General features: G+C 39.8%; 1 protein-coding gene across 2 annotated transcripts in view; it reads left to right on the top strand.

Annotated features, from left to right (window-relative positions):
- Positions 1 to 23030, top strand: part of aifm2 (apoptosis inducing factor, mitochondria associated 2) — an 83156-nt gene that overhangs the window by 47847 nt on the left and 12279 nt on the right. Inside the window, 3 exon segments of one of the 2 annotated variants that reach the window (NM_001142019.1) lie at positions 15912 to 16004; positions 19738 to 19984; positions 21965 to 22080. In NM_001142019.1, the coding sequence (NP_001135491.1) occupies positions 19810 to 19984; positions 21965 to 22080 (291 nt within the window). In that variant the 5' untranslated portion in view covers positions 15912 to 16004; positions 19738 to 19809. 2 annotated transcript variants of the gene reach the window in all.

Here is a 23030-nt window from a genome sequence, read left to right as displayed (position 1 = left end):
TGGTTTTTGATATGTCTTGCTGAAATCCACCGACAGCTGCAGTAAAACAAAACATAAATTAACTCTTTATATGACATTTTTTCAGTACAGAAAATATAATAAACAACAAACTTTTAGGTATTAGTCAAGAACAAAATATTAAGTACACATTGTACACATTGATTTGGTAATCTTTGTGGAACACTGTAAAGAGTTTTGCACAGAGTTCATTCCCCCCCAGGTCTAGCCCTGTCCATTCTGTTGACCTATGGAGATTCTGTGGCTCCAAAAGGTGCTGGGTGCCTTGTTTCTCATTTGACATTTTCTATGAAGTGAAGATGCACCTTCTTGTTTAGCGATATTACTCTGGAAACTCTTACATCTAGAGTTTTCCAAATAATTTATAATAAGCAGCACCACACAGCACTATATAGTCTACCAAATCATAGTAAGTAATTTAAAAATAAAATTTACATTAACATGGGTTTATTGTCAGTTGATTAACTTACATAGTTTTGTTACTACAAAGGAACAATAAATTGGGTAAAAATTGAGTATTTATACAAAACAATGAAGTGTATGGTATTAAAAAGTTATCTGGGGGGTGTGGATAATAAATCCTATGAGTACACTGTGGGCTCTAAATATACAGTAGTGGTATCTCATTAGATGCTGCAGTCATGTACTTACTGCTACTGGCTTGGAAGGAGGTGGTACATTCTGGCTTTCTAGTTGCACCCAATCAATGGTGTTAAAAAATGGGTGCTCCCGAATGTTTCCATTCAAGCCTAGCCGTTCCTTTGGATCCTTCTTCAGGAGCTAAAGAAAAAAAGACATTATCAGATATTTAGAAGGGATCCAGTCCAATTGCCTATACACTATTCAGCAAACAAGAACAAGCCCAGTTAGTGCTACTGCTAGATCTCTAGGAACAATGTTGCACCTTTGGGAATAGATATATTATAATAGAACTAGTGGCATCCATTCCATAAATTCCTGTACTCACCCTTTGCAGGAGATCTTGCAGTTCTGCACTAAACCATTCTGGAATGCAAGGCTCTGCATGTAGAATAGATGGATGACATTCTGCCTTGCCCTGCTTGAATGGTGAGGTCCCGGAGGCCATTTTACATATGGTGATCCCTAATGACCACCAGTCTATTCCTGTATTATATTTCTTCTTATTTAGCATCTAGAATTGAACGAACAGATCTGTATTAAAATACTGCATGTGTTTAACTGAATCTATGGGGTTTCTGTGACTCTTCTTTTGAACAAATTGCAAACTCTTTGCCCTAAAATGGCTGCAGTATTGGTAAAAAAAAATATGTCAAATAGCAAAAAGTAGAAATGTATAAAAACAAAGCTACAGTTCTTGATATAATTATCCAGTAAAGCTGAAAAAATACAGTTTCATCATTTTCTCTTGCCCTTCTATACAGAGGTGTAACATGGTCACTGTGGCCCTATCTACAGAAAAATCCTCCAAGGGGGTGACCAGTCCCCCCTCCAGGCCCCCCCACGACCGTGAGGTCTACTGTATACATAGTACACCTCTGCTTCTGCACTACCCTAAGGGTATTTATGGTATGCTAAAAGGAGCTTGAAAGCTAAAATCACAGGAGAGATGCCAACCCCCATGGGTAAAAATCTCAGATTTGGCTATTTTAGTGCAGAGGGAGCCATTGCACCTTCAGACTTTTAAAAGCCCCCTTATGGCAGCACAATAACAGAATCATCCTTGTCAGTGAGGTGTTTTTTTTTAAAGGATTGTTGCCCTAGCCTGGGGTAAAAGGTAAGCAAATGTTATTGCTGGGGCATGCCCGAAAAATTCATGAAACAGACATACAAATAAGCACAAGAAAATATTTACAGACATTAGTATTTCTATGTTATATACATTTAAATTATATCACAGTCACATACCTCTGGGGCCATAAAGGCAGGTGTTCCTTTTCTACCTCTGACCTTTTTATTGCCAAAGATTCCCTCAGCTGCCAAGCCAAAATCAGCGATCTTTATATGTCCCTCGTTGGTTACTAGGACATTAGCTGGTTTAAGATCCCTGCAAGGTAGAGATTATGGTTAAGAAAATGCCAATAGAATTGAGATAGAGTTGGTAAGTAGGGGGAGATGTAAATTTCAATGTTGGGAATCAGCCAGTGCCATTTTAGGAGGGCAAGAAGGGATGTGAACAGAAGGATAATATATAGGATTCTTATAAATCTTACATACCGGTGGATAATCCCATTTGAATGGAGAAACTGCAGGCCGCACACCAGCTCTGCTGCGTAGAATCTTTGGGGAAAAAAAATATTATTTAACATTTCCATAGTGAACAAATTTCTTTGCTATGTCTATACTATAGTATGTATTATTTAATATTGTAACCCTGCTTACAGTCTGGGCTAGGCAAACTGTAGGAATGCATATGATCACAGCTTAGTGCACTTAGGGGTTGTGCCTTGTCTTTTAATTTGTAGAATTCTGAATGATTTCAAAGTGGTGCCCATGTGCCCCCTAGTTTTGCATCTCTGCTATAACAGACATAGCACTGCATACAGAGTGAGACACTCTTTTCTCTCCATTCCAGCAAATTAGTATTGGGCAAAGTGTAAATTGCCCCTTTGTTTGCTCTGTGCCACAATGGACCCCAGTAGCATTGTTTATTGTACCAGCTCCATTAGACCATACAGTTTCCAATGTAATTACAAATTCTAAGGTGTTATGTATGCACGATACAGCAACATAAGCTTTATGTCCTTTTACACACAATAATTATTTCTTGAAAGTATTTGTGAAGTTATTGCGCAGTAGGGACAGGGGATTTATTGCAATGGAAGGTGGAGCTACATGACAGCAAAGTTATTATTAGCTGGTTCATTAGATATATAGTATTATTATAGAATATTACTTGAGCGACTACATAGACTCCCTTTTGCTTTACAAACAAAAAATGGAAGCCAGTCAGCTGAAAATACAGAATGCTGGCCTCTTTATTCTTACTTTTGCTTGAAACTATAAGCAATGAAGTACTCTAGTCCTGTTCTTGCTCTTTTACCCCAAACATTCATGTAGTCACTTACCTTACTAAGTCCATCTCTAGCCGGACGCTGTTGTTGATGACACTCCATAGGGTCCCTCCGCTGACATACTCCATAGCATGCAGAACATGCCCCTGGTTAAAGAAACAAGAGATAAGTGAAGAACTAAATCACAGTCACTGATGGCCAAAAGCACATTATTACAAGTGATTTTGCACAGAAAGTATTGATTTTATATTTAAGGACAAATTGAACACAGGGGTGTATTTTAATCTGAACTGCCCTAGGCCATTATTCATTCTGCACTAATTCTGCATTTTCAGGTACGATCTACTTTTTTGCATCCTGTACCCAAGGATGTATTTTGGCTTAAGCTGCTTTATGCCTTTACTTATCCTGCACCTGGGGGTATATTTTAGCTTGTGCTGCCCTAGGCCTTTATGTCACACCACTCTAAAACCGCATGAATATATATTTATAATAAACATACTCTCACCCATGATTTCTAGATGCTGGAAATTAGTGCAGTTTATAAAACCCTAACAGGTTAATTCATTGTTATTGATTGGGCCTTTAGTACAGGTATCAGACCCCCTATCCGGAAACCCGTTATACGGAAAGCCTATCTCCAAGCCTATCTCCCATAGACTCCATTTTAATCAAATAATTCAGAATTTTAAAACTGATTTCCTTTTTCTCTGTAATAATAAAACGGTACCTTGTAATTGATCCCAACTAAGATATAATCAATACTTATTGGATGCAAAACAATCCTATTGAGTTTAATTAATGTTTTATTGATTTTTTTAGCAGACTTAAGGTATGGAGATCCAAATTACGGAAAGACCCCTTATCCGGAATACCCTTGGTCCCGAGCATTCTGGATAACGGGTCCTTTACCTGTATAACAATGAATAACTCTTGAATAAGGTTGCAACTATGATATCCCAGGTACTCCACTGCAGAATTCAGACAAACCCACAGTTTTCTGATATTACACTACTTTACAAACACAAGTCTATTTATTCATAAGGGATACCAGGGAGAAACTGCACAAATGGCAGCTTTAGAAAGTTCCAAATGGAAACCCCAGCCGGGGGGAAAACTTGCCAACAAAGTTGGTACCCCCCACCCCAGTGATTTAGGTTTTCATTGTATAGGACATTTCATACCATGCTAAAATGTAAGGTAGTTAATATGAACTAGACCATTAAGTTAGTAACACTCTCTTTTACCTGTGTTTGGAAAGAACCATAGGCAGAGCAAAGGTACGGGCATCCAGCTGCTGTCTTTAATACCCGTGCCTCTGTGATGATGTTGGACATGTTGGTGTCGTTGCTCTTCTTAATGACCTTGATGGCCACATGCTGGATCTTATCTTGTAAAGATACCAACCAAACCTAAGACATGGCAGAAACAGATATAAAATGTTAGAAAGTCACTTCTACAGTATGGTTATGCGCTGGATTTACCTTAATGCCACCCTTGTTATCTTTTTGGTGCTGCCCCAAAAGCCAGCACAGTGACACAGGGCCCCAAATTTTGCCTCATTCTACCTGTTTGTAATAAACATAAAGTATTCATCCCAAGTCACTAGAGATACATTTACACCAAAAAGCATAATAAGTAAAAAGCCATTTATATTCCAAAAAGGGCCTCATTTACCTCAAGAGTTCAGTTTGTTAATGTCTCGGTAAATATTCATGGAATTATCTGTTTCTTATATCCCCTAGTGCTAAATAATAAAACGCAAGTATCATTCCCCAGAAGCCCAGCACTTACTCTGCCGTATGTTCCACTCCCAAGCTCAGCATGGATGGTGCAGTTGCTGATTGCTACTGGGAGAGGAAGTTCTTCTTCCACACGGGGTCTCTTCAATTCACTTCCTCCTTAGAAAACAAGATGTAGACACATTTAAAAAAATTATAATAGAAAAAGCACAACAGGAATGATTTTTTCTTTCTGCATGCTACCATTTGAAGAAATCTATACTCCCTATTCTGTTGTTTAGACTTAGCACAGCTGCATAGAGCCCCCTGCCCCTTGCCTGTCCACATTTGTGGCACTAAAAAATCCCAGGTTCAGTTGTGCAGTGACATTGGTGGCCTCCATCTTCAGCCACATCACATTCAGCCAGGAGTATGCATACTGATCTGATCTGTATTTAGCTTTAAGTGTACATGCTTCTGGGGGCACACCACTCAAACCAGAAGATGAAGATAAGTTTTTTTTTTTTTTTTTTTTTTTTTAAAGCAATGTAGTTGGGGAGAGGGCCCTATGCAGTTGTGCTGAAAATCTTAATACTAGGTTGTAATAATTGTCTAAGGAACAGCTGCTCCTAAAAAGAGATAGACAGATAGATAGATGATAGACGATAGAGAGATAGATAGATAGACAGACAGACAGACATATATATTCTGACAGTTGATAGACAGATAAAGATAGTTACACAAATGCAAATATATATATTGATATAGATTAACAGACAAAGACAGATAAATATATACTATCACACAGCTATAGACATACATTTAGGTAGAGACAGTAGAAGAATGGCAGTTGATCTACTTACGTTCTGATGTAGCGCTGTTCTCACTCTCTCTGGGTCTTTTCCTTCCTTCCATTTTCATTTCCTCACTGGAGCTGCACTTGTGTATTCTTCTCTTTTTCTTCCTTTTTCGCCCACTTTTTTGCTCGCTGCTGCTCACGTCGTCGATCCTTCTCTTCATCTTGATGGTATCAATAAAGTCTCAAAGAATGGACTTTTGATTTTCTTCTTCTGTTTTCTGTAGAAATAATCTTCTTTCTTCAAAAGCAATTCCTCTCAACCAAAGTTGGTGAATTTGCTTTCCCCTGCAAAAAAAAATCGCTTTCTCTCACTCTGAAATCGCTTGGAAGATCCAGGAATCGCCAAGAGATGCACTCTGGTCTGAGACAAACCAAGTACTGAAACCAACTGCCGCAAGTGCTTGTCTCTAGACCTCTGTTTCCAACTGCCACTTTGGCATCTCAACTGAAATGTACAGGGCTGTGTGCAGCCCCATGTAAGCTCAGGCCCAGTCAGAATGTTAGAAATATTATAATAGAAGTGGAACACTGATATCAAACTTTACAGGCTACAGTTACAACTCACTTACAGACACCAGAATGTTGACTTAATAAATAACACATTTTTGAACACAGAAAGGAGTGCAGATACATTCTATGACTATAATTGTGTTGAAAACCCCAACATACTGTTCTTCGACTTTGGCTTATTCTTCCGCTTCTTCTTCTTCTTCTTCTTCTTCTTCTTCTTAGCGCCCCCCCATTTTCTAAACGCTACTCCTCCTACAGTTTTAGGGGTACAACAACCAAACTCCCCACATTTCTTCGCCCTATAGCGGAGCAGGTTGCTTGTGCTTTTCTTAACACCCCAATTTTTCCATTGACTTTGACAGGAAAGATTTTCAAACTGCTGCCAATATTACAGCTTTGAAGCTACATCCCCAAAACTTGAATAACATAATAATGGGGTCACCCCGAATGAAACAGCGACATTTGTTGGATGACCCCAAAGTGGGAGGGGACAACAACAGCCAATCAAATTTCACTCATTGACTTTAATGGGGAAATTGAAACTGCTGCCACACTTACAGCTTTGAGGCGACACTCCCCAAACTTGAATCACATAGTCATGGGGTCAGCCTGAATGAAAATAGGATGATTGCTGGATGCCCAAAAGTGGGCGGAGCTGGGAACAGCCAATCAGATTTTACCTATTGATTTAGCGGAAATTCAACCTGCTGCCATTCTCACAGTAATAACACCGGGGTCCCAAACTTTTTACACTTGGTCACTAGGGGACTGCAGTTTTACTTTTTAAAAGTGTGTGGAGCCACCAACAGCCAATCAGATTTCACCTATTGAATTTTATTGGTTAGGTGCCAGGGTCCCAAACTTTGCACATTCAGTCACTGGGTGACTACATACTCAAAGTTAGAAAAAGTGGGCGGGGCCACCAAAAGCCAATCACATTTCTTTCATTTTTTTCAGTGGGGAAATTTTAACTGCTGCCATTCTCACATGTTTAATGTCAGGGTCCCCAAACTTTGCACAGTCAGTCACTGGGTGACTATGTTCCAAGTCTGGAAAAGTGGGCAGGGCCAACAACAACCAATCAGATTTCACCTATAGACTTCATATGTTTAAATTTAAACTGCTGCCATTCTTTAAGTATTAATACTAAGGTCTCCAAACTTTGCAGAGCTAGTCACCAGGTAACTGCGGTTCAGAGTTGGGAAAAGTGGGCGGAGCCACCAACAGCCAACCCATTTCCACCCATTAAATTTCATTGGTTTATATTTAACTGATGCCATTATTTAAGTATTAATTCCAGAGTTGTTAAACTTTCCAGAGTTACTCACTGGGTATTTGCCGTTTAAAGTTAGAAAAAAGTGTTGTAGCCACCAACAGCCAATCACATTTCACCTATTAACTTTCAATGGGGAAGTGTAAAATGCTGTCAGTCTCACAATTTTTATGCCTGAGTCCCCAAACTTTGAACAGTTGGTCACTGGGGGACTGCAGTTCAAAAATAGGAAAAGTGGGTTGGGCCACTAACAGCCAATCAGATTCCATCCATTGAATTTTATTCATTTAAATTTAAAATGCTGCCATTCTCACACTATTTATGCCAGGGTGCCACTATCTGTCACTGGGTGACTTCGACTCAAGGTTAGAAAAAGTGGGCACACCCACCAACCACCAATCACAATTTACCTATTGACTTTTATTGGTTTAAATTTAAACTGCTGCCGTTCTGTACCTATTAATCCTAGGGCCCTAAACTTAGCAGAGTTAGTCACTGGGTAACTGCAGTTCCAGGTTAGAAAAAGGGGGTGGAGCCGCCAATCAGATGTCACTCGTTGACTTTCAGTGGGGAAATTTAAGTTGCTGCCATTCAGACACTATTAAAACCAGGGTCCCCAAACTTTTCTCAGTGGTTTTACTATATAACTGTGGTCCAAGGTTAGAAAAAGTGGGTGGAGCCAACAACAGATCAGATTTCATTCAGTGACTTCACGCTTTTCAACCCAACATGAAGTTTGTTCTCAAACTTCCCTTTCTAGTTGCTACAATACTCTTGTATTTGTGTTTTTTATGTATTATTTTTGCTACTGGCTAACATGGTACTCATGTTTTTAGATATAGAGGCAACTGTTTTCTGTATTTAAACATATAAATTTGGCAACTGCTCCAATCACTTCTACCAGGGACGTTCGTTCTGTTCCAGCTTCTGTGTGTGTGTGGGATTCTAAAAGGACGAGCAGAAATTGCGATATAGCTGGGAAGTGTATGAATCCTACACATTCATGCTGAGAGATGTGCGTGCCAACTACATGTTGTGCCCATATCCAAACATTCTTGGACACGTTTCACTTTCGCTAACAAACAAATCTGTCCATTTCTGCCCGTACTCCAAGAAAATATGTTTAAAAAAATATCTTTATTTGCTATTTTTTCTCATTCAGGTGCAAGCATTTAGCTTCTGTTTCCTGAGGGCAGTTTCTTCCCTGACTCTTGCAGTAGGCCAGGACTAGGGGAAATTTTCATTCACCAAAATGAATTACTTTCTTATGGGTCAAATCTGCTCACAAGTTGCAGAATCATAGAAAAGCCGAAAGGCTCAGTCATGTGGACAAAAAATGTGCTTAACTTCTATATATTTGCTTTGCTTAAACAAGCACACTCCTTAAATTAAGTATACAAGTCCCTTGTGCTGCTGTTCTGCAGGAAAAACTCTCTGGACTCCCAGGAGGACTTCTGTCATTTGTTTTTTTTAAATATTTATTTAGTTTTATTTCTACAAAGAAAAATACAATTTACACATAAAATACATAATCACATCTCTTTCATTTTAACTAATAAGCAGCTCGGCTACTGTAAATGTGTCTGCTGTTTGATGGTTTTGGGTGCCAAATTCCTGGCTCAGTGGCAGAAGCAAACATATTTATTTACTCTGGGCTAAAACATTGATTTTTTTACATTGAGGGTTTTTTAAGCATAAACGTCATGTTTTTTTCCCCACAATGCAGTGTTTTCCCCAGAATTCCAGAATCAAAGGTGCGATGCTCTTGACGCAGGAAGCTGAGGGAGCCATAGTGCTGCCTGTCCCTGGAGGTGGCAGTAGCTCCAGGGTTCCCTTGAGTCAATAGGCACAGCAGCACTCTGTTCAAAATGGAATGCAGGAGAGAGAGTGGCACTGAGCTATAGGGAAGTGCAAGAAACACATTTTCACACAATAACCTTTAATGAAAGTGGTTTTACGTGCAATTGACTGCAGAAAAAAAAGTGCAGTTTCAAGCTCAATTGCAATGTTCTTATTCCTGCAATGTAGCATTTTTTCGCCAGAATTCCAGCCTTGTGTGGCTGCTAGGGGGTGTTGCATCTGCTTCAACTCGCCAAAATAGAGGGCTAAGCAATTATAGTCCTACTCCCTCACAGAGTGGTTGGCCTGCTCACTGAGGATTTTTATTGGGAAAGCAGAAAAAGACAATACTAAAATATTACTATTATAAACACATTGAAACTATAAAAAGAAACATAAACAATTGACAAATGTAATTAGCTGTGGTTTGTTATTTGAAAGCAATAAGAGGCAGATTTACTAAAACTCCCACTAGGGAATCCTAAAGGACATTTTTTACAAGCAGTAAATGTCATTACTACTCATAAAAAAAAAGAATTAGAGCTCATAAATCAGCTCCTGTTTTAAAGGTGAACTATCCTTTTACATATGACCTGTGTTTACCCCGAGCTGAACATACTAGCGGAAAGGTCTAAGACTGGAGACTGTTACAGTTACACATACACAATGCCACAATACTCAGGCGCCTACAAGCTATAAATATCATTGTTCCCAGTAGGTGAAACTAACTATTATAATAAGTCCTTTGCTAGATACACTCCTGCAATGCTTACTGCTCTGACCTGTCTGAAAGGCTAATTTGGATATGACAGTCAACATAACAGCAGCAGAATATTGCCCTAAGGCACAGTTACTTTTGCTGAACCCATAAGAAACATCTATGAAACCGTTTAGGTGGGCATACACACCGAAAACAGCTGCTGACAGTCTGAGTTGGCAGCTTATTGGCCCATGAATGTAGCCCTCAGAGGGGCCTACCCACTGTTATCTGCCCGAAAAGCGGGCAGATATCAATCACACTTGATGTACACAGAGCTGACCGGTAGGACAATTAATTAATACAACAAGTAGGGGGTTATTACAAGAATAGATAAATACAAAGTATGATAATAAATACAATTAATCATAAGGTTTAGTTGCAAAATGTTAAAAATCAACAAGAGAATGGAGGTCCCTGCCCCATAGAGCTCTCAATCAAAATGTGAAAAAGTTGTGATTAACTTCTTAAATTGAGCCACACCAATGTTATTGTAAAAAAGGCACACTTTATTTATTACTATATATCAAATCATTTAAAAACAGCCTATTTCCAAATAATTAAATTACAGTCAAGTGGAACCAAGTGTAATAAGTACCAGAGCCTGAGCAAAACAGTGTTGTAGCAAGAAGTTACATTTTTTTTTACATTGAGTTATTTGTTTTTCTTGGATCTCCCCTACCTTAATTAAGTTGTATGGTTATAGAAAGTAACTTATCTCAGCTGAGTTAAAGGTGTGGCATTATAGGCTTGTGGTCTTATGTTATATTTTTTTCTAAATGCGAAGGTGGACACAAATAGGAGGATATTAGTGCTGCAGGTTACAGTGGGTGAGACTGCGATATAAGTGCTGTGCAAGTGCTACAAGAGGTAGTCTTTGAGTTTAGTTCTAAAGAGACTGAGGGAGGATTCTCCCAGGAGGAATTCAAGAATGACATTCCCAATATAAGGAGCAGCAAGGCAGACAGGTTTAAGATGGGGAACAGCAGTAGTAGTTTGGGGTGCAACCAAGTGGTTGGTCTGAGAGGAACAGAGGTGTCAGCCACAAAAGTATGGAGACACAAGAGAAGAAATGTACCATACATTCCCTGGCCTTGAGTATTTTCAGTCAAATTACTGGTCTTAACTAATGGTCCTCATGCTTTATACTTTAATAAAATCCTGTTTTTGTGCATAACTAAAGCCCATTTACTCTGAATTTCTGAAGTATGATCTATTCATTATCATTGGTTGCACTAGAAGTCAATACAATATTCAGCAGTAGAACAAACACGCTGGTGGCCTCAGGAGTGCGCTGGGTATGATTTGGTCCCAACTGATGTCCATTTTTAATACATGTTTGTGAAATAGGGTATCTTTTGTTATTTTGGAGGTCTTAAAATGATCTTGTTGTGGGTCAACTCACCACCATAGAATGAAGTATACATTTTTCATTGTACCAGAGAGTAGTGCTGTTTCAGGGGCTTCTGCATGATGAACCTTTATTACAAATTACTATTATATCTTTGTTATGTTATATATAGAATACTAAAGTTCCCAGAATTCACTTGCAATATGTTAGAATGCCATTTCCTGTGTGTGATGTAAGTAATTGTATATTGGTTCTAAGTTGCCTCCTGAACTATAGTTTTCTGAATTTAAGTGTAGCCCACTTTTGCGACAGTGCTGCTACTGCTTCTGGTATTGGCGCTAACAGGAGCCCTGAGCCCCCGCTGACTATGGGGGAACAGGCAATATGTTAATGGCGTGCCTCCACCCAGGGTAGGTGTAGTGTGACTATAACTCCCTGCCCTGGGAACTTGATATTATGCAGGCTCCTTGATGGCTCCTTTGGGGTATTTGCTTACCGGCCAGCTGGTGATCCCTTGATAGGAAGAAGCCAGACACAGGTGGTTATAGTGAACCAGGTGAATTCTCTTTATTTAGGGCAGACCACTTCCAGGAGTGAGACATATCAATCAGGGCACAGTCTCCTTAACTTCACACTTAGAGAACCTCTCTCCTTGGGTTACCCATTGTACTCCCGCCAGATGATCCTCCTTGGGAGTCCCCCCCAGTACTCTCGCCAAGAGACCCTCTCATAGGGCTCTCCATGGTCCTCTCGCCAGGCTGACCCTCCCATGAGACCTCTCCCCGGTACTCTCGACTGCAGTACCCTTGGATTAGGAATCTCCCTCTAGCAGGGGTTTACTCCACCTGACTAGGCACTTTGGACCCTGATCTACAGCTGATGAATTGTTGGGGGTCTTAACCCATTTTTCACTCCTGGAGGGGTAATGTGTGCCCTTTCTAACTGTTAGCCTACATATCACTCCAAGAGCGATCTATTCCTGAACTGCTATCTACTACTCAGGCCTGTTGGTCACTTCTTTCCAAGAGGGAGGTCCCAGGCTAAAAACCTACTGAACCAGGAAGCATCCCCTTTCTATATTCTAACACACCACCCAGTGGCTGCTGCTTGAACTACAGGGAACTCCCTTTTAACTGCTAACATCCCAAACCACTTTATATATCCCAATACCATAGTATACCCTCTGTGGCTGCTCTAAGGGTGTCCATCCTACGGGGCCCAATCATTTTAGATCCCTACATAAGTTTCCCTGTTCCTGGGATTGTGTGGAACTACACCACTCTGTGGCTGAAAGAATTGATTTACTAAAGTGCAAACATGGTGCAGTCAGAAATTCCACTAAAGAAATGCTGCAAAGGATAGAAGAGGAGCTAGGAAAGTCAGCACCTCAGACTGAAATATTGCAGGAGAGTTTAGTGCAGTCTCCCTCATGATATGAACCCGACAGGGAGACTGGAGATGAGTTTGAAACAGTCCAGTTCTATCGAGATCACATTGTTATGTGGAAAAGCAGAGTCACATGCGTAATACAAAGAGACAGTAAAACTTCCAATGCTGGGAAGTTTTCTGGAGAGATCAGTCACTGGCAGGAATTCTGAGATCAGTCACTGAAACAGCAATCCACAAAAATGTCAGCCTGTCAAAAATAAACAAATTTAACCATTTAAAATCATACTTATGGGGTGCTGCTGCAACTGCCATTGCAGGGCTGCCTCTATCCAATGAAAATTACACTATAGCAATAGAAATACTGTGCTATGCCCAATATTGCTATAGCTCTTGAATTTAGTTACCAGCAGGATCATCAGGAATGTAATGTAATGTCAAGAATGTAATGTGCCAATGTTTCTGAAATAAAAAAAGGAGGTTGAGGTCAGCGAGTGTGCATTACACCTATTCAGATTGGAAAAAGCAGCAATGTAGTGCAATCAAAAAAAGCCCCATTAGAAATCAAGAATATAAACCTAAAAGACTTGTAATGATGACAGGAGCTGCCTTGTACTCAGCTTCAAACCCTGCAAACTGTATATTTTGTGATCAGCCAGAGCACAAGCCAGAGGACTGTGATAAGCTTAGCCACAGAAGAATGCAAAGAAAGATTTAAAAGAAAGAGGTTGTTTATTCTGATAATGCAAAGACCTTTAGGACTCTGGCACACGGGGAGATTAGTCGCACGTGACAAATCTCCCTTTTCGCAGGTGACTAATCTCCCCAAATTGCCATCCCACCGGCGATTTGCCTTGAAAGGAAACTTCTACGATTTCATTGAAATCGTGGCGCCACGTATGCCATCCCACTGGCGATTTACATTTTCGCCGGTGGGATGGCAATTTGGGGACATTAGTCGGCCGCGAAAAGGGAGATTTGTCGCGGGCGACTAATCTCCCCATGTGGCAGAGCCCTAAGGGTGAAGACAGACTGAGCTACTAGTAGCCAGTGCCAGATTTGTTATCCGGGCACCGCAAGGCCACCCCCATGTGCATTCACATGTCCTTTTTAAATAACATACAGAGCAGTGGGGAGAGATCTCCATTGCTCGGTATGTGAGCAAATCCGCTCCTGCTAGTAGCAGCTACTTGACATGGCTACTGAACACCAGAAAATCCCCTGCCATAGACAATACTGAGAATGTCCTCTGCTAAAACACACACAGAGACAGTTATCAGTAAATGATCAGAACTGTCTATTTTAGTAGCTCTCTGTGTCTTCCAAGAACTATGGAAAACCCTTAAAGCTACTTCCTTAAAGAAGTTCTTCACAGAGGAGGGAATTACTTGGAAGTACATTGTTGAGAGAAGTGCCTGGTGGGGAGGATACTGGAAAACACTTGTTCGGTCTGTAAAGTCTTGTCTTGAGAAGATTTTGGGAAGGGTAATGTTATCCTTTGAAGAGCTCACTACAATTCTGACTGAAGTAGAGGGTGTTCTAAATGCTAGGCTTGTTATCCTTTAGTCACAGTGATGCTCAGGGTCCCCAGCCATTAACCATTAGCCAAGATTCCTACAGTGTCTCACAACTGTTCCACTGAAGAGTCATTGTCAAGGAGGTGGAAAAACTGCCAAGTGCTTGTGACAAAATTGTGGAACAGGTGGCGGAAGCAATATTTGCTGGACCTGAGATCAGCTCACTACACCAAGGGAGGAGAAGGTGCATCTTCATTCAAAGTTGAAGATTTGGTGTTGGTTAAAGAACACAAGATACCAAGACTGGAATAACTGAAACACTTTTTCCATGAAGAGACAATAGCATCTGCTCATGTTCCTTCACATTACCACCAGGGACTGCGCTAAAACAACCATTACAATGACGGTACCCTCTGGAGATCTAAAATGCTTAACTTCTAAAAAGAGTTCATGGGGCCAGAGGATGTTGAATCTTTATTACAGATTTCTATTATATGTCTGTCATGGTAGAAATAGAATACTACAGTTCCCAGAATTCACTTGCAACATGTTAGAATGTAATTTCCTGTGTGTGATGTAAGTGATTGTTAAGTTCTAAGCTGAACTTTAAAGTGTTGTACTGCATAGTTGCAACATTGTCGGCAGAGGCAGCAGCCCCAATGCCACCCCCCACTCCATACTTACAACTAATAGCTGGAAAAAATATAATGTAGGGTTCTAGAATGGCCAAGTCAAAGCCTAGATCAGTCCAATTGAAATTCTGCTGGGGGATTAAAAACAGGCTGTGCATCCAAGAAACCTTTCAAACATCACAGAAGCAATTCTGTATAGAGAAGTGAGGAAATCTGACAGTTAATGTTAGAGATTGGTATGCAGTTTGGTATGCAGACTGGTATGCAGCAAGGTCTACTTGCAATTGTTTCTGCTGAAAGGGCAATACAAAGTATTAGAACCAATATATATATATATATATATTTTTTTTTTTTTTTAATTATACATGATTTCAAAATTTATTTTTCCTTGTTTTTTTCATTTGCATCATATTAATATGCCGACATTAAAAAGAAAAAAAGACTTTACATGACGAGGACTTACATTTGCACGACAGTCTGTATATGTACTGGGTCATTTGAAAGGGTTGAACTTGATGAACTATTGTCTTTTTTCAACCCACATTAACTATGAAACTGGTTTTACCTGCTTAGTTTGCATGATGCCAAGGTGATTAGAGCATAAACAGATCTCAACACATGCATTTTAAGTACTATTAACAAACAGAGTATTTCCATGGCATTGTTGGGGTGATTTATGTGGGGGGGGGGGTTATTTCTAAGCTATGACCTTAAGCAATTGCAGATCTACTGTATGAGAATATAGTTCTGTGAATTAGCTTTGAATATTGTGTCTATAAAAATGATGCATCCCAAATTAACTGGCTCGGTAACAGTGTAAAAACTTACAACATGTTCAGCTTTATTTTACTTTATCAGCTAAATTGTATCTCATTCATATGCCATTATCTCTACTGAACTGATAACATCTGCTAATACTCCAGCATTTCATTCCGTTTCCCCAGTATCCCCACCAGGTGGCAGCAGTCCCTGCAGACCAACAAACTATTTTTGCCAAGTCACGGTTGCTGGGCTTTTCTGAGTTCTCTCTCTCTCTATTTTTATTCCATCGCTAGGAGAGTTCTGACTCGCTCCTGCCCACAGCGAAAGTGGGATCTGTGCAGCTCACACCCGGCACCTTTACACATTGGAACTAAAGCACCGCGCATGTAAGTGACTCCTGGAAGCTCAGATGTCCCTGAGTAGTTTCAGCCGCCTTAGTACTCGGATATTGGAATCCTGTAGGTGCAGGGGTCAGAAGCATGGAGGTGCAGGGATTGGCAACATGCAGGTTCAGGGGTCGGTACCTGTAGGTGCAGGGGTAGGAAGCATGCAGGTTCAGGGGTCCGTACTTGTAGGTTCAGGGGTCTGAAGCATGCAGGTTCAGGGGTTGGAAGCATGCAGGTTCAGGGGGTCGGAAGCATGCAGGTTCAGGGGGTCGGAAGCATGCAGGTTCAGGGGTCGGAAGCATGCAGGTTCAGGGGTCGGTACCTGTAGGTGGAAGGGTAGGAAGCATGCAGGTTCAGGGGTCGGTACCTGTAGGTGGAAGGGTAGGAAGCATGCAGGTTCAGGGGTCGGTACCTGTAGGTGCAGGGGTGGGAAGCATACAGGTTAAGGGGTCGGAACCTGTAGGTGCAGGGGTAGAAAGCATGCAGGTGCAGGGGTCGGTAACTGTAGGTGCAAGGGTAGGAAGCATGCAGGTGCAGGGGTCAGTAACTGTAGGTGCAAGGGTAGGAAGCATGCAGGTACAGGGGTCGGAAACATGCAGGTTCAGGGGTCGATAACTGTAGGTGCAAGGGTGGGAAGCATGCAGGTTCAGGGGTCGGAACCTGTAGGTGCAAGGGTAGGAAGCATGCAGGTTCATGGGTCGGTACCTGTAGGTGCAAGGGTGGGAAGCATGCAGGTTCATGGGTCGGTACCTGTAGGTGCAAGGGTAGGAAGCATGCAGGTGCAGGGGTCGGAGGTATGCATATGTGGGGCAGTGGAGCCTTACTGAAAAATAGCATTTTTTCCTAGGCTATCTATTGATTTGTAGATCATTACAGTGAAGGCTAAAGCAGCTGCAGAACCTCTTTGTGAGAATAAATAACATATTATCTTGAACCGAATAAGTATATGTTTGAGGGGCAAAATCAATGATATCCCTTCTCAGCTTGGCTTCTAATAACTATTACTATTTATTACACAGTAAGTTGTCAGTTGTTCTGTGTGCCAGTGAGATTTGTTTATATGATATTATCTGTAAATCAGAGGTTTCAAGGAATTACATAACATCAGCTCAGTAATGATTATGTTGATTTGTTTATATAGTACTTTAATCATTTGGATCAGACACTTTTTTTTTCAGTAGTGCTTACAGTCAATGTAATAACAGCCATAAAGTTTGTATTGGTCTATTCACCAGTAGCAGTGAATCAGGTTTTTGATTTCAAACAGCAGACCTGTAAAAATGCTGCTGGTTTCTTTCATGCTATGGTTTACTGGACCATCAGCAAACTTTGTAACATTTTTTACATTACCCTATAGAAGGGGCACCCATACACAGTAGCAATCTGAAGGTCCGTTCCATGAAGTCTCATTGCTGTTGAGTTGCAGTGGGTGCTCACTTGCCCACTTTCCCTTGCTTCTAGACTCGTTATTGTTTAAAATTTCCAACTTTTTTCTGCAGAAACTTGGTAACAACATTGTTTGATGGAACAGACACTTGCATAGTTGGCATTTTTTCGTTGCTACCAGGTTCCTTTACTGCACACACCAGGTTCCTAAGCATCGCACACACCCCTTCAGTTACTGCTCAACTGGTCTGGCCTCATTTTTTTCAAACAAATCCATCTCTATGAGCTTTTCTCTTTTCCTGATAATACTGCTTGACACACCAGTATATTAAAAGTGGACTAAAATTTCTGAAAATGAAACCTGTTTATTATTCTTATAAATAAGGTTGCAAATTATTTTTGTAGTGGTTGGCAGACATTTGTTTGCTAAGATTTTTGGCAACAAGAAGGTTAAATTAAAGGCATGCTGTCATGATTTTTATGGTATATTTTTTATTTATAAATTACACTGTTCACATAGCACATAATTAACTCTACCATTTAAAATGTTATTCTTGAACCAACAAATGAATTTTTGTTGTAATATTGGTGTGTAGATGCCATCTCAGTGCATTGTGCCTGAGTCTGAGCTTCCAGAAGGAGCCAGCGCTACACATTAGAACTGCTTTCAGGTAACCTATTGTTTCTTCTACTCCCATGTAACTGGAGGAGTCCCAAGCCGGACTTGGATTTCTTACTATTAAGTGCTATTCTCATATCTACTGGGAGCTGCTGATCTTGCTCTGTTCCAATTGTTCTGCTGATCGGCTGCGGGAGCCGAGGCGGGAGATATCACTTCAACTTGCAGCTCAGCAGTAAAATCTGACTGAAGTTTATCAGAGCACAGGTCACCCAATGAAGAATATGGCTAGCCCATGTGAAATTTTAAAAAAAAAACCAAAAGCTGTTTGTATTTAAAAAAAAAAAAAACATATTTCAGTGCAGGATTCTGCTGGAGTGTGTTTTGAAAAAAAAAACCATGTTTTTCCATGACAGTATTCCTTTAATAAGCAAGATACCTGTGCTAACCCGTGCTATTGTGCCACAGGTAATGAAAAGCTTCCCACCAGCCAAGGCAGCTAAGAAGCAATACTTCCTTACCTGTGGATATTGGGTCTTACTGGCATTCTGACAGTAACCACATATCCTTACAAAGTGACGGTTTGGTGTAGATAACGAATATTAATAAAATGAATAACCCATATAAACTACATACTGTACGGACTACTGTGTACTGTTAAAAATATAACAATACTAGAAAACATCTAAGTATGCTATCACTATATTAAGGCATGAGACTGCAGGCTTGTATTGCTTTTACAGGTGATGAAACTCTGAGCAAACAAGGGGTATATTATTTCTTATATTATACAAGGTTCAGTCATGTGACACAAATTATATCACAGTCACTGTTTATGAATATGTTATGGCCATTATTCTACTGGCATACAAATATGAGGGGAGTTCTAATATCCTTAAATAAAAAAGCATGTTGTAACTCCTGTATATTAAGGCCCAGATTGATATGTTTGAATAGTGGACTGAAGAACAGATTTGAACTGATACTGGTAACTTGACATCTGAGAACTTTTTCATTTGGTTACTTACTGACTTATATCAGTGGACAGGCTGTGATTTGTTAACATAGGAGAATATTATATTAAATCAAAAAGGAATATACAGTGTTGCTACCAGTTATACTGGAGCAGTAAATTAGTAGTTGAACCAAAAAAAGTAAAGCATGGTGCTTTATACCCTATCGCCTTAACAATAGGGTGTATGACCTGAACAATATTATTCCTCACTAATATATTTCCAATGCAACTTCTGTTAGGACACAGAAAAGCTGTATACATTGCACCTTAGGCCACTGAAATGTAAAATCATTGCTGAGATATTTACCCTGACATGGAGACTAGCCAAATGACAGGTTCCAGTAAGGGTTGCTGCTGTACAAACAATAGATGAGAGGCACAAGCCCTGTTCATTGTTAGATGGAGCTGTTGCACCAATGTAGTGAGAAACATGAGCGCCAGGATTTCTCCTGTGCAGATCAAAGGTTAAAAATGGAAAATACCATAACATCTAAAAGGACAAAGGTGGACGACATAAAGATAGAGGCCAGTGTATGTGTAAAGGTAGCATATTTATGATTGCACATATGAACCAGCAGATGTACCACTTGATGTGTGCAAGATCTAAATTACTGATTTGCCCATACCTGCTCACTTGATTTTTTTTTTTTTTTTTTAAATCTCCTCAAGGAGCCTTGATACAAATCCACTCACATGTTTCTGTTTTTATCTAGGTTTGTCACATGACAAAAGAAAAACTGAACTGGTGTAATTAGTTTTGCATTCCTGACATTCAAGATACAAATATGGGCTCCAAGGTCTCCGTGGAGGAATCGGTTCGAGTAGTGATTGTCGGTGGTGGATTTGCCGGCATTGCAGCTGCCACTCAATTGAAATCCTTTGGAATTCCTTTTGTGCTGGTTGATTTGAAGGATGCATTTCATCATAACGTAGCTGCTCTGCGTGCTTCTGTAGAGAGTGGTAAGCTCTATATATGATTTTGGCCATATGATCTATATGGCCACAAGGGCATTAACTCAAGGGATGAAAACAAAACTTTGCTTCTGTATAGGTCCCTGGTAAGGCCTCACCTTGAGTATACAGTGCAGTTTTGGGCTCCAGTCCTTAAGGATATTAATGAGCTGGAGAGAGTGCAGAGACTGCAACTAAACTGGTAAAGGGGATGGAAGATTTAAACTATTAGGTTAGACTGTCGAGGTTGGGGTTGTTTTCTCTGGGAAAAAAGATGCTTGCGAGGGGACATGATTACTCTGTTCAAGTACATTAGAGGGGATTATAGGCAGATAGGGGTGTTCTTTTTTTCCCCATAAAAACGATCTGTGCACCAGAGGCCACCCCTTTAGATTAGAGGAACGGAGCTTCCATTTGAAGCAGCGTAGGTGGTTTTTCACGGTGAGGGCAGTGAGGTTGGGGAATGCCCTTCCTAGAGATGTGGTAATGGCAGATTCTGTTAATGCCTTAAAGAGGGGCTTGGATGATTTCTTGAACAAGCATAATATCAAAGGCTATTGTGTACTAAAATGTACAGTTAGTATTGATGTTTGTATATATAGTTTATACATAGTATGTAAGTGTATAGATAGGTCAGGATAGGTTTGTGTGTGCTGGGGTTCAGTTGGAAGGGTTGAACTTGATGGTCTTTTTTCAACCCTATGTAACAATGTAAAAGTAACCGGATGCCTGTCTGTTCAAAATCTCTTCCTAAAGCCAAGGGTATTAATATGAAGTTGGCCTTCTCTTTTCTACTTAAACAGCCTTTACCTTCTGCTTTTCTAGGCAGGCTTTCCTCTAGGTGTTGGAACATTTTTGGTGGGATTTGCTTCCATTCATAGGTAAAAGGCTAGATGATGTTGGGGTTCAGACCTGGCTTACAGTCAGCATCTAAAATCATCCCATATCTAATTTCAGTAAGGGACTCCCATATCATTTGTCTGTATATTGTAAATCACGTATGAAGATCAGCCAATCATAAGATGCTACTTTATAATTGTAGGGTTTATTTTTTTTTCCAATAATTGATCCACCACTTGACTACTAATAACAGGGTTCAAATCACCCTACTGTAGCTCCAGGCCAAGTATTTCTAAGAGTTCACCCCTAAATCTAATCTTAACTAGCCTACATGGTTGAGCCCCCCAAGGTTTGGGAACAGGTAGACACCAGTAGGTCTATTTTTACTAATGTTTGATAATGCACTAAATAAATGGCAGAGCGGAGTTTTTGGCATACATATGTTTTCACCTATTATTGCATATATACCATGGAAGCTCTTTCACTAGTGTACAACACTCAAGTCCAAAATGATTACCTAGCCATGTAACAAAATTGATGCCAATTTCTGTTGACAGGCGGAGACTGAGGTCATATAGAATAACACCACCAATTGTCAAGGGGCTGAGATGTGTTATCAGTTTTTACCATAACCAGTGTTCATTAGTGAGTAATTGGGGAATAATCATATATATAAATGTAGTTACATACATAGTTACAGAGTTACATAATTAGTATGACCTCAGTGGGTGTCAAAAACATGCAGATTACCAGAACTAATGCTGAAATTACTGTTACACTTACGTAAATAACTCCAGCTGTTGCAAGAAAATTGGACATAGATGCTGCATGATGTTTTTTCTAGCTTTATTTGGCATTGAGTTATAGCTAACTTTAACAAATGTTAGTATCAGGACCTCTAGATATGTCAAATGTTTGTACTTATCCAGTCATGTGACCCCACCCAAGAAGATACCAGGGTTCATTTACGATGCCCCGGGCAGTGTGCTATCTGCCATTCTGACCAGTTTAGTAAGGCCATGTTAATATAAAATAAGCATTTCTCTTTGCTGTAATATACAGACTTGTGGATGACATAGTGACGTTATAGTCCCATATTTGATTTCATACTGGGCTGTGTGCATATCAAAGTGTTGAATTTTGTTACAGGCTTTGCAAGAAAAACTTTTATATCATATAAGGATACCTTTCAAGACAACTTTATACAAGGCAAAGTGGTTGGAATAAATCTTCAGACCCAACGTGTGATTTTAGAAAGCAATGAGGTAATTTTTAAAAATGTATGCTAAAAAAAAAGAGAAACTGGTAAATCATAGTGACTGTAATTATTGTCATAATATAGCATTGTTCCACTTTGTATTCTGCATTTAAGCTGTTTGCTGTTGGTAACCATGTCATAAATGTTTGCTGATTTTTGAATACATGTATGGTATTATCTGTAATTTTTTTCTGTAATAATTTGGATTTCCAAGCAAATATTTTATTTTTTTTTTACTTGGATATCAGGTTGCTGGATAAATGATTCCATGCCTGTATTGTTAATCTCTTTGGAGATTATATATGCTTTTGTTAGCAGTAAAGGTGGCCATTCACGCACCAATATTATCGCTCAAAATTTTGTTTTGTATGATAATTGAAACAAGGTCCTGGGAAAGATCCTTATTGAACTATATACGGCCACCTTTAGGCTCTGTTTGATATAACAGTGATGGCATCACAAACATGTTGATGGAGGTCATTGGTTAATCAGGTTTATTGTTATATATCCTGCTTAGCAGTATATTACAGCTTATATTCATCTGGAAACAGCATCATTATCATATCACCAGCTGAGTGAGCTAATAGCATCAGATCCCTCAGCATGTTTTTTAAGTTCATGAGCTCTTACACAATAGCTACAGCAGCACCCGCAATCTTTTTTTTTTTTTTTTTTTATTGCTCCCAGTGCAGGCAACTTACTGTCTTCTCTTTTTGCCACCAGTAGTTTGATTTTGTCCTGTGGCTATGGATCTAGGCTAGTAATGCAAGGCTAGTAAGGGTGGCTATAAATGAGATTAACTGTATCCTGTGATTAATCTGTGACACTGCTGACTAAGAAGTTACTCCATAACAACTATTTATTTTATAACATTTGCAATGCAGTAAACATAATACATATGATATTGTACATAATAAATAATAAATTCACCCACAGTTTTAATAAAACACTATATTG

Source organism: Xenopus tropicalis, chromosome 7, assembly GCF_000004195.4.
Source record: "Xenopus tropicalis strain Nigerian chromosome 7, UCB_Xtro_10.0, whole genome shotgun sequence".
NCBI lineage: Eukaryota > Metazoa > Chordata > Amphibia > Anura > Pipidae > Xenopus > Xenopus tropicalis.
Note: the sequence above shows the minus strand (reverse complement) of the source record. Positions and strands in the feature narration are given on the sequence as shown.